The 14,874-nt window shown below is 45.1% G+C and overlaps 1 protein-coding gene across 50 annotated transcripts in view; it reads left to right on the top strand.

The window, feature by feature from the left end:
- LOC138513982 (mucin-19) overlaps window positions 1–14,874 on the top strand; it is a 1,848,798-nt gene that overhangs the window by 308,548 nt on the left and 1,525,376 nt on the right. For all 50 annotated transcript variants that reach the window (XM_069629210.1, XM_069629207.1, XM_069629194.1 and 47 more), the window contains exon 22: window positions 3,056–3,073. In XM_069629210.1, coding sequence (XP_069485311.1) covers window positions 3,056–3,073 — 18 coding nt within the window. The remainder of the gene's footprint in view (window positions 1–3,055; window positions 3,074–14,874) is intronic.

Below are 14,874 nucleotides of genomic sequence, written 5' to 3'. Positions count from 1 at the left end.
GGACACACCTTTAGCCCCCGGAACCCCTTTGGGTAAGGGATAGACACAGGCAGTGGGGGCCAGTATTTTGAGAATCCTTATGGAGAAAAGGGGAAGCCTGGGTTGAGGTGGTGGGAACTGACGTGAATGCACAGTTAAGCCAGAGGAACCACACCTAACTTGGGAACCCCAGGTGATTCATATATACCTATTTCTTTCTAATAAAATGTAAACATTCTTCATTGTCCTGACGTTCTTTAACCAAAGTGTAAAGTCTCTACTTAACGGTGCAAATCCTGCACTTTATCAAATCCGGAGTCCTTCCCACCGTGTATAAGTGGGCTACTGACCAACCCAAGGTGCGTGCGGCAGAGAATGCTCCCCTCATTCTGGACATCCTGTGAATTATGCACTGCCTGCATCCTAGTGCTATTAGATATGTGGTACTTCTCTTATCACTCCAGACCTCATGTCACTATTGGAGCTCTTCCTTCTCAAACTGTCTTCTCCAGCCATGACCGCCATCATCTCAGTTGGATGTTGTGTCGAGTAGCCAGGGGTAATGTCCTGTTTAAATGAGGGGCAATTGGTGAACAAAGGGAAGTTAAGATTCTTTAGGGCCTCCTATAAGACATTAATTAAAACTAAAAATGTTGCTTTTAACAAGGATAGGTGGGACATACTAACAGCTGCATGTAAAACGGTGATCCTTGATTGTTTTGGTCAATGGTCGCTTGAAAAGATGTCAACACACCTAATGAGCTACAGTGTAGTATACCCCATTCGTCCTGGCAGAAACACTTTCGGGACCTGTACCAAGATAATGGGGATTTGCAGTCGGAGTATATATCTGATGCAGTCACACCAAAGGTTCAAAACATAGAAATAGTTACTGTGAAGGCGGTTGAAAGGGCAATCAGTGCCTCGGTGGGTGGGAAATCACCTGGCCCAGACATGATCCCTGTTGATCTTTTTAAGGATGAATCATTGAACTGGGCCCGGGTTCTTTGGCAAATTTACAATGCTGTGATTAATTCAAGAGAGGTTCCCCAATTGTGGTGTCAAGCGGAAATCGTCCAATTTTTAAGAAGGGTAATAGGGGGACACCTGAGAACTATCACCCAATTTCTGAAAAATGTTTGCTAATTTACTCTGGGGATGCTTGCAAAACAGGGCAGAGGCAATTCAAATAATCATCCACCTTCAAGCAGGTTTCCAGAAAGGTATCAGTATGGTTGTTCAGGGTTTTGACTTGGGCTGATTCTGGAAAAGTACACAAGGCTAGATAGGGCTAGGATTTATGCTGTATTTGTAGAGCTGAAGACAACATTTGACTGTGTTCCAAGGAACCAACTCTGGCAGGTGTTGTTTAAAAGGAAAATCCACCCTAATTTATTAACTTTAATCCAATTACTATATACCAACAAATAAGCATCAGTACGTTGGGGCCTAGTGGAGAGCTTACTGAGTTGCTTGATGTTGAGAAAGGTGTTAGTCAGGGGTGTGTGCTGGGCTTGCTCCTCTTTTGCTTATATAATGAAGTAATCAAGGAGCTGAAGGCACGCAGCCTGGACTCACCTAGGTTGGGCAAGATGAAATTCCCTGTGCTTTTCTTTGCCGACAATGCAGTGCTGCTGGCCACAACCTCGATTGGTCTCAAAAACATGTTGGCGATCTTTAACAAAAAGTGCAGGGAATTGCATTTAGAATTGAATAAGGGGAAATCTAAAATCATAGCATTTAGGCACAGATCAGCCAAATCAGTGACGCTCAGTATTGAAGTAGATGGATTGGCTCTCGGGCAAGTATCAACCTATGACTATCGAGGCATCAAGTTCTGTAAAAATGGGCTGTGGTAAAATCAAGTTCTTAAAGCTACTGCCACCCTGGAAAAATACAGTGGAAGCATTAGGCGCTTGGAATGTGACCTACAACTAGTAGGAGATTTGATTAAATTGAAACCTATTTTGTATTGGGTGAGGTTATGGACCTCCCCAGGTTTAGCTCATTCTAAGAAAGCTCTTATGTATGTTATGACTCTTGAAGGATTGTGTTCTCTTCATTGGTTTAACATGTGAAATCCTGGATCCTAGACTTGCATCTTGGCCATTTATGGAGGTCACCGGAAACCATGACCAGTGTAACCAAGGGCTTGATCAAGCGAGTGAGTTTTGAATCATCTCAATGGTCTACGGAGGCACCCTATGCTAATCTTAGCACTGGTCGCCTCTATCTGATGATCAAGCCTGACTCTGGATATGAAGCCTACCTCGATGTGATAAGGCATGCTCTTTATACCTAGAATTTCGTCTTAGTACTTTTGTACTGGCAACATTCACTCAGACCTAGACTGTGCATAATAATACAGTTTGGTACAAAGATTTACAAGGAAAATATATAGCCCCAATCGTTAGGCTTGCTGGCATTTGTCAAGGTGAAGTGGCAACAGTATACTGTAGGAGAACGTGTGACTTTACATTGGTTCATTTTGTCACCAAGTATTTACATAGATCATGGTTGAGGAGGTCTAAAGTGAGCAATGTTAGTCTTACAACAGTTGTAATGACACCCAGTCAATAATCCTGGCTAACCTATGTACTGTTTATTAAGCTAACTGGAGTCTAATTGTATGTAATAATTTGTATCTTTATATTCATATTTATTGATGGTTTAATTGCTTGTTTTTTAATACATTTTAAGGATGAGAATGCTGTGGAACTCTTTTAGTACAATTTATTTAATTAATTATTTTATTGTTACCTGTACTTGTTGGTAACTTTTATGGCTCACACCACAGTACAGTTTGAAAATGAAATTATTTCAAAGTAGGGAGTGTACTTTTATGAGCTACTCGTCACACATTCATCTGCTTTGAGAGTGTTTAGTACATTGGTTTAAAGTGCATAATCAGTGCCGGAGTACCAGTCTAGCTAACCAATATGTTTGTCCTACGCCTACAAATCAGGGGTTCTTTGAATGTGTTGAATTATCTACAATGTGTCAAAATGGTGACTAAGGACTCAAAACATCACCCTTTATTAATCTATGTTTTTCTTTTTTTTATGTTCCTTTGAAGGCGAACACAGCAAACGAGGTACAGTGATGTTACAAATCCTACTTTGTTTATACATATGCACACACACACATGTCTAGACTGTACTGTAAGTATGCGCTTGCCTTTATGTTTTCATCATTATTTAATGCTATTAAAAGCTAAATCTAAAAGTGTTTGTTTTTTTAGCATCTTTTCACAGAAGAAAATGACATTCGATAAGTGTGACACATGTTTGCAGTAAATGAAATCAGGCAGTTTTAAAGAAGAAGAAAATAGGTCCCTTAAAACATAACCATATACATTTGTCTTGACAAAAAAATTAACTTTGCGAAAATGAAAGATGAGGGAGGATTCTTGATGTTGGTCCCCTGAATGTCTTACTTTTCCCATTCTTTGGACTATTTGGTTGATCAATTTAGCACCTCACTTAGAAGACATGGATATCCAAATTAAAGGAACCCTAACGACAGCAGGCATTGCATCGGGTTTCTGGGAACAGAGCACTCACAAAAGCAAACGTGTTCCCATTTTCTCTTTCACATATAAAGGTAGGAGATATAACTCCTTCTGGATACCCATACGGCAAATGCATTATTGTGTGCACTTGCACAAAATGTGGCAGGTTCTACTTTGGGCATAGTGCTTCGGTTACAATGGTAGTCAACCCCACATTTTCAGTGAAATCACTCCATGAACCAGCCTTACATTACTTGATCATCCCTGAAGAAAAAGCTGGCCCAGTAGTTAAACCATGTGTAACAGGGTGCTGAAACTACTGTCACTGTGCTACACACCTTGCTATCTTTCAGGTTAAACGCAGTAAGCTAAGTTGTCAGCATGATTTCTCCAAGTGTTAAGGTATAATGTGAGTAGGGCCAGTGGGTGGTCTCAAACAAGGGTCAAAGGAATAGGCACTCTTGCTCCAAAGGAGCTGTTTGACAAAGAAGCCACATGTTCACAAAGTGCAACACAATTTAACTCCGGTATCTGATGGTAACACATATTTTCAAAATCTTGCAGTGTCCCAGGTTAAAAGAATTTCCCATCAAGTCTGTACCCTCTTGGTGCTTCCAGGAAAATGATCTTCTGCTCTGAACCCTTTCCTCAGGCGGCATGGGTGCCCAGGCTATGGATCCATTGCTCCTGGGCAGATAGGTGTTTCCAATTACCCTCAAGTGATGTCTTCTAGGCCCTCTCCACAGAGTTCTATCTCGATGGATTTTGTGACTCTGATTTGACTCTGCCAAGCTGAGTGCAATATTGCTGTTGATGGTCTGATGAACTCTGTTAGGGATTGATGTCGAAGATTCACCCTACTCTCACCTTTTAACCACTTCCCATCACAAAGTTCTTTCTTTGGCCCTTCTCTCTTCTGTCTCACTCTAGGTTGTTCTCCCTGGTGTGTTGCTGCCATCACATTCCTCCACCCACCTGCACATTTTCCCCTTTACCAATATGGTCCTCTGAAACCTCCCTTTCGAATGAATTGTGTCCTCCCACGTATTCCTTATCTTTTCATATATATCCATATCCATCTTTTGCTGCTTAGGAAAACCTTTTAGCACCGGAGTGCATGCGCATCGATGCCAGTCGACTTGATGTCCCTCGAGGGCATCCATCCTGATGGGGACATCACCACTGGTACATATAGCGTGCGCAGCGACTGTTAGCTTCAGTTATTTTGTTCTGTGAGAGCTATCTCTACAGAAGATCAGCGCGCTTCGGTTCCTTTGAGAAACCTATTGAGTAAACCATGGCATCTTCGTTGGCATTGTCAACTCCAAGATCTGTGGGGCGAAGATGTACCTTACGGACCCCCATCGGGTGTGTCTGTGGTGTTTGGGTTCCGATCATAAGACATCAAAATGTGGATACTGCCTTTCGATGACAGTGAAAGCCCTGAAAGAACTTAAAGGGAAGTTAGCTGCAGGTAGCACACATAAATACCCTTCAATGATTTTGTTGAAAAAAGCGATGACAATCCGACAAGCAAAAGGCAAAGGCCACGCCCCATTCGCCTTCGAGCCCGGGTGTTCATGCTATAACTCCTAGAAAACCTTTGAGGGTCCTTTTGAGTCGAGAACCTGCTCTGTCAAAGCCAGAATCTTCGACAGCGAAGGGTTTGATGTCCCTATCGGTTAAATCTTAGACGCCATTGTCGTCGAATCTGGAAATTGTCATTGAATGCCAAAATTGTCAAAGGAGGTTGAGAAAAAATAAAGAATCATTCACTCCACTTCCAAGCCAGGACTTTTTCAAGTCACTTTTGTCCATATATATGGAGCATGAGCCATCAGATGATGAAGATTGACCTTTTGGCTTGGAGTATGGAACTCAAGGCATTCCAGAGGCTCTAATAACAGAAGAGTCCTGGATGAAGGATCTGTATGAGACATTACAGATACCAAGTGGAATAGACACTTCCCCAGGGATTGAAGTTGGCAGACGAGACCCCTCAGATCACACAGATGGGTCATACAGACAATTAATGGCAAAAGCCATTGATTTTTTGGGGTAGGGCAGGCCTGCACCACCTTATGAGCAGGATGACCTGACAGGCATTTTGGACACGGGACCCCAAGAGGATCCTATTCTTCCCCTCCATATAGCCTTGCAACTGTGCAAACTGCGATACTCCAGAATGTATACCAGCAGTAAATAAAAAATGGACAAGTAAATACAGGACCTTTAGTAGTGATCCTTATTATCTATTAAGACACCCAACTCCCGAAAGCCTGATAGCACAGTCCGCCACATTGACTTAAAAACAAAATGCCTACCAATGATTCCCTCAGACAGGGATGACAAACGTTATGATGCCTTGCCAAGAAATGTCTTCTCGGCCAGGATTATGGCCCTTAAATCGGTGAACGTCACATGCACACTTGCTAACTTCACATTTACCCATTGGGACTGTATAGCAATGGCGGATGATCATATTCCCAAAGGGGAAGAACGAGACAGATTTTTGAACATTATTAAAGATGGGAAGGAGGCTATGTGCGAGTCCCTTCAAACTGGTCACGTCTCTGTGGACAGTATTCGCAGAGCAACTGTGGCTCGCACAGTGATCTGCAGATTTGGGTAGTTAAGAAAGGCTTGGTTTGCTTCGGATGTGCAAATAAGACTTCTTAACATGCCCTTTCATGCCACACACTTATTTGGCAGCAAGGCTGACAAGAGCCTAGAGAAGCTGTAGACCTCCAAAGTGGCAGCCAGATCCCTTGGTGCTGCAAGCAGACAGCCGCAAACTCACCCCAGTGGAACAGCTCAGAAGGGCAGGTCTGTTCGTTTTTATTCCTCAGCTGGAAGAGCGAGAGGACTAGCAAGTCAAAGTGATCAGAGAAGATTCCCCTGTGGTGGACGGGGGACAGGTGCTAAAACCACCCAAGCAACAGCTGCTTTGCCCTCTGCCGCTGCATCAGCCGCCTCAAAACCTCTCTGAGGCCTTAGTTCACAAAACCCTGGTGGGAGACAGACTCTCACAGCCTCTGCAAGAATGGTCGGGTATTACTTCAGATGCATGGGTATTGATAACAGTAGCCTGGGGTTACTGCCTTTCCTTTCTATAGAGGCCTCAGGACCATTCACCGGGGAGCAACTCTTTCAAATGTACAGATCCACTGTTTGTGCTGGGAATTTTCACCGTGCTTGAGAAAGGTGCTTTAGAACCAGTAGCTGTAGCGGTGAGGAACAACAGCTTGCTACTCCCCTTACTTCCTAATCCCCAAGAAGGATGGAGGATTGAGACCCATCTTGGACTCAAGCGGCTTGAACAAGTTTCTCAGGAAGGACAACTTCAAGATGGTTATCCTTTTTCAGATTCTTCAGGCCCTCCAGATCCAGGATTGGATGGTGTCATTGGACCATCAGGATGCTTACTTTCATGTGTTTATCCATCACAAGCACAAGAGGTACCTGAGGTTCGCCGTTGGTGGTTCTCATTATCAATTTAGAGTTATGCCATTTGGGCTGACCTCTGCCTGAGGTTTTTCACCAAGCTAATGGCAGTGGTGGCAGCAAGTCTCAGGAGAGGGGGGATTCACGTCTACCCCTACCTGGACCATTGGCTGATCAGGGCACGTTTTTCCAAACAGGCCCTGGAACATCTCAGTATAACCTGCCAATCTCTGCACAAACTGGGCTTCTCCCTCAAGTACAAGAAGTCCCGCATGATACCATCTCAAAGACTCCAGTTCATTTGAGCAGTCCTGGATGCATACTTGGGAAAAGCCTTGCCACCCGAGGTGAGGGCTCAACACATTCTGCAGATGGCCACCAAATTCCAGAGTGCCCAGTGTCTCCGCAACTACGATTTTCTGAGGTAACTCAGCCTCATGGCATCCTGCATTTTTGTGGTGCCAAAAGCTCGCCTGAGAATGAGATCTCTCCAATGGGCTCTCAGGACTCAATGGTCCCAATTCTCAGGCAACATGTCAGACCTTCTTCAGGTTCCGAGTAGAGTCGCACAGGATCTTATGTGGTGGGACTGCAAGGACAACATTCTGAAGGGAGAAACTTTTTGGCAGTCAAGGCCAGAGATGACAGTAGTTACGAATGCCTAACTCACGGGGTGGGGAGCACATGAAAACTATCTGACAATCAGCAGGCGTTGGTCTCCAAACTATAGATGAATCTTTTTGAGCTGAGCGCAATCAGACTAGTGCTGGAGGTTCTGCCCTCTGTACTGGGAACGAATGCCCTAATAATGACAGACAACACAGTGGCCATGTACTACCTCAATAAGAGAGGAGGTGCAGGATAACTACCACTGTGCAGAGAAGCAGTGCAGATCATGTTCTGGGCAATTCAGGAGGCCGTCTCTCTATCAGCCGTTCACCTAGCTGGAGATGAGAACACAGCGGCAGAAGTTTTGAGCAGGCAGAGCACAGTCTCCCAGGAGTGGGAACTAGCTCAGGAAGTCCTTCAAGAGATCTTCGCCCTTTGGGGAAGCCCTCCAGAGGATCTGTTCACGACCCGTGTCAACCAGATGTTCGAACTGTACTGCTCCAGGAAATTTACACCAAGAAGAGCTCTAGTGGACGCATTAGAAGTGGACTGTGAGTTTCCACTCCTCTACGCTTTTCCTCAAGTCCTTGTTATTCCTCATGTGATCAGGAGGTTCAGAAGTTTGGGAAATACATGATCCTAATTGTTCCGGATTGGGCCGGGAGGAAGTGGTGCCCAAACCTTCTGGACATGCCCATCTCCCCATCAATACGTCTTCTACAAAAAGAGTATCTTCTCATGTGTGAGGAAGGTCGGGTTCTCCATCCAGAGGTCAAGACACTCAACCATCATGCTTGGTTTCTGAGAGGTTGAGGTATACGGATTGGGACCTCTCAGATGACGCAATGGAGATGTTGCTTTTGCCCAAAAGGCCATCAACAAAAACCTTGTACCGCTGACTTTGGAACACGTTCTGCAGTTGGTGCAGGGACAAGAATGTGGATCCTTTTATGTGCAGTACACCTATGGTGTTATCATTCTTGTTACATCTGGCTAATCTGGGGCTCCAGGTTTGCACAATCAAAGGATATCGGCAGTGCTGTCAATTTTTAAGCGCTCGTCTGAAGAGGTATCTTTCTTCAAAATTCCACTAGTGATACAATTTCTGACGGGACTGACGAATGTGTTCCCTCCAATCCCTTTTCAGGTTCCAGCTTGGGACCTTAATCTGGTTCTAAAATGTCTCATGTGTAATCCCTCTGAACCAATTAATTGTTGTCCTTTAAGTTTGTTAACTATCAAAACCATTATTTTAGTTGCTCTTACATCAGCCCGTAGGGTCGAGTGAACTTCAAGCCTTGTCTTGCAAGCCTCCCTATACAATTTTCTTGGTCCGTAAAGTTAAACCCACATTTTTGCCCAAAATTGTGTCTAATTTTCATCTAACACTGAAAATTGTACTACCTTCTTTTTATCCACCTCGTCATCCTGGAAAGGAGGAGAGGAGATTGCCCAGGCTTGACTCTAGACATGTACTTCGTTTTCATATATCTAGAAAGTCGAAATTGAGACAGGATGATCAACTGTCCGTTGGTTATACAGGCCATAAGTTGGGGATGGCAGTAACAAATCAAACATTATCAAGGTGGATTATTTTAGGCATTTCTGAGTCGTATACACTAGCTGAAAAGATCCTCTGCCGTGTCTGAGGGCTCATTCGACCAGGGACATGGCTACATTCTCTGCTTTACAGAGAATAGTCCCAATTCAAGATATTTATGTGGTGGCCACATGATCCTCGGTTCATACTTTTACAAAGCATTATTGTCTGGACTCTTCCTCAGGCCAGGAAGGAGGATTTGGGAAGGCAGTGTTACATTCTGTTCATACAAACCCATGAGGAACGCCTACATTCTTACTTGAAACAGAGAATTCATACTCACTACTCCAAAATAAATTCTGCTTTTGGAGTCTATCAAAAGATGAGGAATACATGTGAAGACACAATCCATTCGAAGAACAAGTTACTTACCCTTGTAACGTTCTTTCTACTGGAAGTTCCTCCCACATATTCCTCATCGCCCCTCCCAAAATATCCTGCAGTAGAGTTTGCGTGTTATTACACTTTACGTTCTTTCAAGGCAGATCATTATCTTATGCAAGGTAACACCATGAAGTATTGAGGGAACGCATCAAAACGGAACTGAAGCTAACGGTCGCTGTGTGCGCTATATGTACCAGTGGTGATGTTGACATTGGGATGGAGGCCCTCGAGGGACATTAAGTCGACCAGCATTAACGTGCAGCACGCCCCCTGCTGCAAAAGTTTCTGAAGTAGCTAAAGCTGGATATGGATATATATATATATCAAAAGATGAGGAATAGGTGGAAGGAACATCCAGTCAAAAGTACGTTACCAGGGGTAAGTAACTTGTTCATCTTTTCTACCTAAGTAGTCAGCCTCTCCTCTTCTCTGCCAATGGTGGTCCTGCGCTATCACTTTCTAAATGCTCAGTGACTTCCTCTCCCTCCTGAGCCATTAACATCCTCCTGCCCATATTGCTGTCTCCTGATGGCATCTGCTTTTTTACTCCTAGTATTCTCTGTCCTCTCCACAACAATACTGTCCTCCTGGATAGTGACCCATCTTCATCCTAAGACAAAGGGCCTCATCACGAGTTGGCCGGTATCCCGGTGGTATTTGGGGCTATTGGCATTACTTCCAAACCCCCGGTGCTATTAGTGCCGGATCACGGGTTGGGCGGAACGGTAATTCCCCATTCCCCATTGGGCCCATTCAGGAAGTCTCCATTCCCCATTGGGCCCAGTGGGGAATTTTTGGCGCTACTACGTCTGTGGTATTACCGTGCGGTAATAGTGCCATAAATCTGCAAATTTGCGGCAGATTTACCCCCAACTCAGAAATGGGTTAAATCCTGCCGAACCCGTGATTTGGCAGACCTTTAAATGTGGCAGTAATAGCGTTACCACGCATTTAAGGGTTACCACCAAACTCGTGATGAGGCTGTAAGTCTCAATTATCCTCCTTTGTCTCTATCCTCTCTACCTGATATTTCAATTCTTTTCAAACAATCCCTCCCTCTGTTTCCAATAAGACATTGTATTTTTCCCTTCAGCTCCACACTATCACCAATCCTCTCCTCTAACCCAAACGGTTCTTTCTCAAAGCCAATTACTACCTTCTCTTTATGCCACACTCCTCTGGCCTCACCACTCATCAGTGCCTCCTCCTTCCTGAGCTCTGCTGTTATGCTCTCCTCATATGGGGTCAAGAGGACCAGGATATTTCAGGGCACACTGGTCTCCTCCTTCAGCTCTTTCAAGGATTGACACTCACTGACTGAGGTAGCTGCCTTTTAAAGTCTGTCCTCTACACCCTTTGAGTAGTGCCGTGGGGCATAACTTTAATCTGTGTAGAAGGTTTGAGATTCTCTGTGATTGAATCATGTACTAAAGGTCATGTGGGTTGAGAAGGGCAGGACCTGAAATCATAGTTGGGATTATCACCATTTTGAAATCCATAATGGCCCGGGTCATATTGGTGTTCAACTCCCCTCCCCACTGGAGCATAGTCTGAATGCCCTGCTGCTGAATGGGGTCTCCCTCCTTTCTCAGTGTGTGACTCAGACCTCCAGGAATCCGCAGGTGAGGCAGAAACCAACAAAACACTTTCAGTCTGAGGAATGGCAACATTGTATTCCCTATGAATTTAGCATGAAAATAAGAACAATAAATGTGTAACTTGAGCCACATGCAGTAAACATATGTATGTGTTCTATCCTTTGATGTGTTTATGAAATGTGGCTCCGGCTTCCAGCGTCCTGTGAACTGGTAGAGTCTCAAGGACTCATTTGTAGTCTGTCCCTAGGCAGCTGTGCTGAGGGAAAGATTGCAGTTAGACACTATCGGGTGGACTTCAGAGTCTGCAGCTCTGTTACCTTATAGGAAAAGAATTAAATTTCCCTGTTGGGTGTTTGTGTCTGCTTGAGGTGTCATGACTCACAGAACGTGCCCCTTTTGGACTTCATGGTCCTTATCACAACGGGGCTTGCACTCCTTGGTACTTCCAACATGGCCGTCTAACGTGAAACGCCCTCTCCCGTCTTCACATCGGACATAGCGTAGTTTACAAATAGACTGCGCCCCCGCGGCCCCACGCGTCTCAATGCTATTGCAAGTAGCGACTAGACGTGTGCTCCGTAGTTCGCTGAACTGTTATCCTGGTTCCTGGACCTTCTAATTCTATTCCCTTTCCCCTCTTCCTTCTTCCTTGCTTCCTGGACCTGTGTGCCGTGCTTGCGCACCTTCTTCGTTTCCTGGATCCCCGGAGTATCTGAATCCCAGAACTCTGAACGCACGCTGGAGCCAGAAGAGGCTTGCGCGGGCTTATACAAGACCAGGTCTGTGCGTAAGAAGACACCGCCCAAGAAATCCTGCAAGGATCGCTCTCAGGTGAGAAAGGGGGAATTCTGTTACAGTTTGAGACGCCAAACGACCGAAGTCGAAGTCGACATGGAAGCGGCCGTTCAGGATCTCATGCATGGCATGCAAGAACTAACAACCGAGGTACAGAATTTAAAAGCGGAAAATGCCGCTCTCAAACAATTAGTTCTATCCCGTGATTCTGCCACAAACGAAAGTTTATTGCTGGGTGGCATTGTTGACAAATACGATGGATCTGCAAAAACCCTTTGTGGATTCCTTGATTCTTGTTTGGTTCACTTTACTTTTAAGCCCTACTACTTTTCAACTCCCAGGGCTAAGGTAGGCGTCATAATTGCACACCTTTCCGGAAATGCTCTAACCCGGGCTACGACCTTAGTCAATTCTGGAGATGCCCTCCTGGATGACTATGACGGTTTCATGCAGGCCTTTAAAACCATGTTTGCCCGCCCAGAGCAGGTTTATAGTGCCCAGGAACGCCTGCTAGACTTTCAGCAGGGATCCCAGGATATGATTACGTTTGTAACCCGATTCAAGCAATTGGCTAAGGAAGCTGACTGGTCTCCTGAAGCAAGTTTACTCTTTTCAGAAGAGGACTGAATGAGGCGATCAAAGATGAGTTGGCCAGAGTGGCTCACCCAAGCTCATTCCAGGCTCTTATGGACCTTGCCATGCAAATAGATTTTCGTATCCAGGAAAGGAAGGCAGAGAAGAATAAATCCAAAGTAACCCCCCCGAAGGTGTCCTTTGAGATTACCTCCAAAACTGACACAAACCCAGGGTCAGTTACTGAACCAGAACCTATGCAGATAGGAGCCTTCCGTTGACCCATATCCCCGCAAGAGAGGATGAGAAGGATTCATACGGGGTTGTGCATGTATTGTGCCTCGGATAAACATCTGGTTAGAGAATGTCCTATAGCCCCTCCTCGGGGCCAGCTCTTGATCCTAGATGGAGCAAGGCTTCGGGAGAGAGATGTTTGCTCCACGTTTATTCCATCCTTGAACTCTCCTGGACAAAACAGCCTAGTGATTGGGCCTTCCTATCGCCATCCAAGAATAAGACCTACTCCATTTTGGCCCTGGTAGACTGCAAAGCTGTGGGAGTATTCATTGATCAAGATTGGGTTTTTAGTCACCACATTCCATACGAGACACGAAGTACCATGCAACCAGTGGAAGCGATCGATGGAAGACCCCTCACTTCAGGACCCATAAGCCTGCAGACTAAAGAGATCCAGCTTTCAATAAACCATCACCAAGAGGTGATCAGATTTGACATCATTAAGCCGGCTCATTAACCCATGGTACCGGGAATGCCCTGGTTACAGAAACATAATCCTTATATCAACTGGGCAGCAGGATTCTTGTTTCTCGGCTCTGAGTTTTGTATGTCTCACTGTCTATTCCTGGATTCCTCCTTGACACCTTCCAAAGAACCATCAACAGATCAGCAAGTACCACTCATGGTTTCCAATATCATACAGGTCCCAAAGGCCTATCAGGGTTATGCTAATGTGTTTTCAACTGCCATAGTTCAGGCTCTACCCTCTCACAGACCTGAGGACTGCGCCATAGACACAGAGCCTTCAGCAGTGACTCCCTTTGGGAGGATGTTCATCCTATCCGAACCTGAAAAAAAGGCCCATCTGAGAATACTTGGATACCAACCTTGAAAATGGCACCATAAGACCATCGAAATCCCCAGCTGGAGCCTCGTTGTTCTTTGTTCCCAAGAAGGACACCAAGGAACTTAGACCTTGCCTCGATTATCGTGGATTAAATCAATGCTACCTCAAGGACTGTTACCCCTTACCCTTGATCTCAGATATCCTGGAAGCGGTGAGAGGAGCTGGAATCTTCACGAAACTGGATCTCAGGGGTGCCTATCATCTGATTCGTATCAGGGAAGGAGACGAATGGAAAACAGCCTTTAGAACACCCTTTGGACACTTCGAATATCTGGTCATGCCCTTTGGACTTGCTAATGCCCCGGCAGTCTTTCAACGTTTCATGGATAGGGTGTTCTCTGACATGCTGTTCCTCTTCGTTATCGTCTACCTGGACGATATCTTGATCTACTCCAAGGACCTTCTAAAGCATGAAGAGCATGTAAAGGCAGTCTTACAACGACTATGTGAACACAGACTCCTAGCCAAACCCGAGAAATGCTTGTTTCACGTTACTTCTGTTCATTACCTAGGATTTGTCCTTAGCCCAGGAGGAATTGGTATGGATCATTCGAAGGTAAAGGCCCTACTATCTTGGCCGGCTCCAACTTCCGTGAAACAAGTTCAATCCTTCCTGGGGCTTGCCAATTTCTACCGGAAGTTCATACCCACCTTTTCTGAGATTGTTCAACCGATCATTGCTCTATTGAAGAAAGACACTCCCTTTCTCTGGTCTGCACCTCAAGACAAGGCATTCCAACGTTTAAAGACAGAGTTTACTCAAGCCCCCATCCTGGCCCAACCTGACATTAATCGGCCATTCCTAGTGGAGACAGATGCCTCTAACTACGCAACAGGAGCAGTGTTGAAGGAAGAATTTGAGGACAAATTGGAACACCCCATTGCTTACCTTTCATGAACTCTGACTCGCATTGAGACACATTATTCCACCTTGGAAAAGGAACTGTTAGCCATCCGCCAAGCCTTCACAGAATGGCGACATCTACTCCTGGGAGTTCGACATCCAGTCCAGGTCCGCACGTACCATCGAAATCTTCAGGTTCTACAATCCTTGGAGTGTAGGAATAGTCGCCAGGTCCATTGGACCTTCTTCTTTGCCCAGTACCAGTTCCACATCAGTCGTGTCCCTGGATCACAAAACATAATTGCTGACGCCTTATTTCGACATCTTGACTACAAAACTATTGAAGATCGGGCCTATGCTAAGATGTTTCCCCACATGATTTTTGTAGCTCAA

This window comes from Ambystoma mexicanum, chromosome 12 (assembly GCF_040938575.1).
Source record: "Ambystoma mexicanum isolate Mex_15411 chromosome 12, UKY_AmexF1_1, whole genome shotgun sequence".
Lineage (NCBI taxonomy): Eukaryota > Metazoa > Chordata > Amphibia > Caudata > Ambystomatidae > Ambystoma > Ambystoma mexicanum.
Note: the sequence above shows the minus strand (reverse complement) of the source record. Positions and strands in the feature narration are given on the sequence as shown.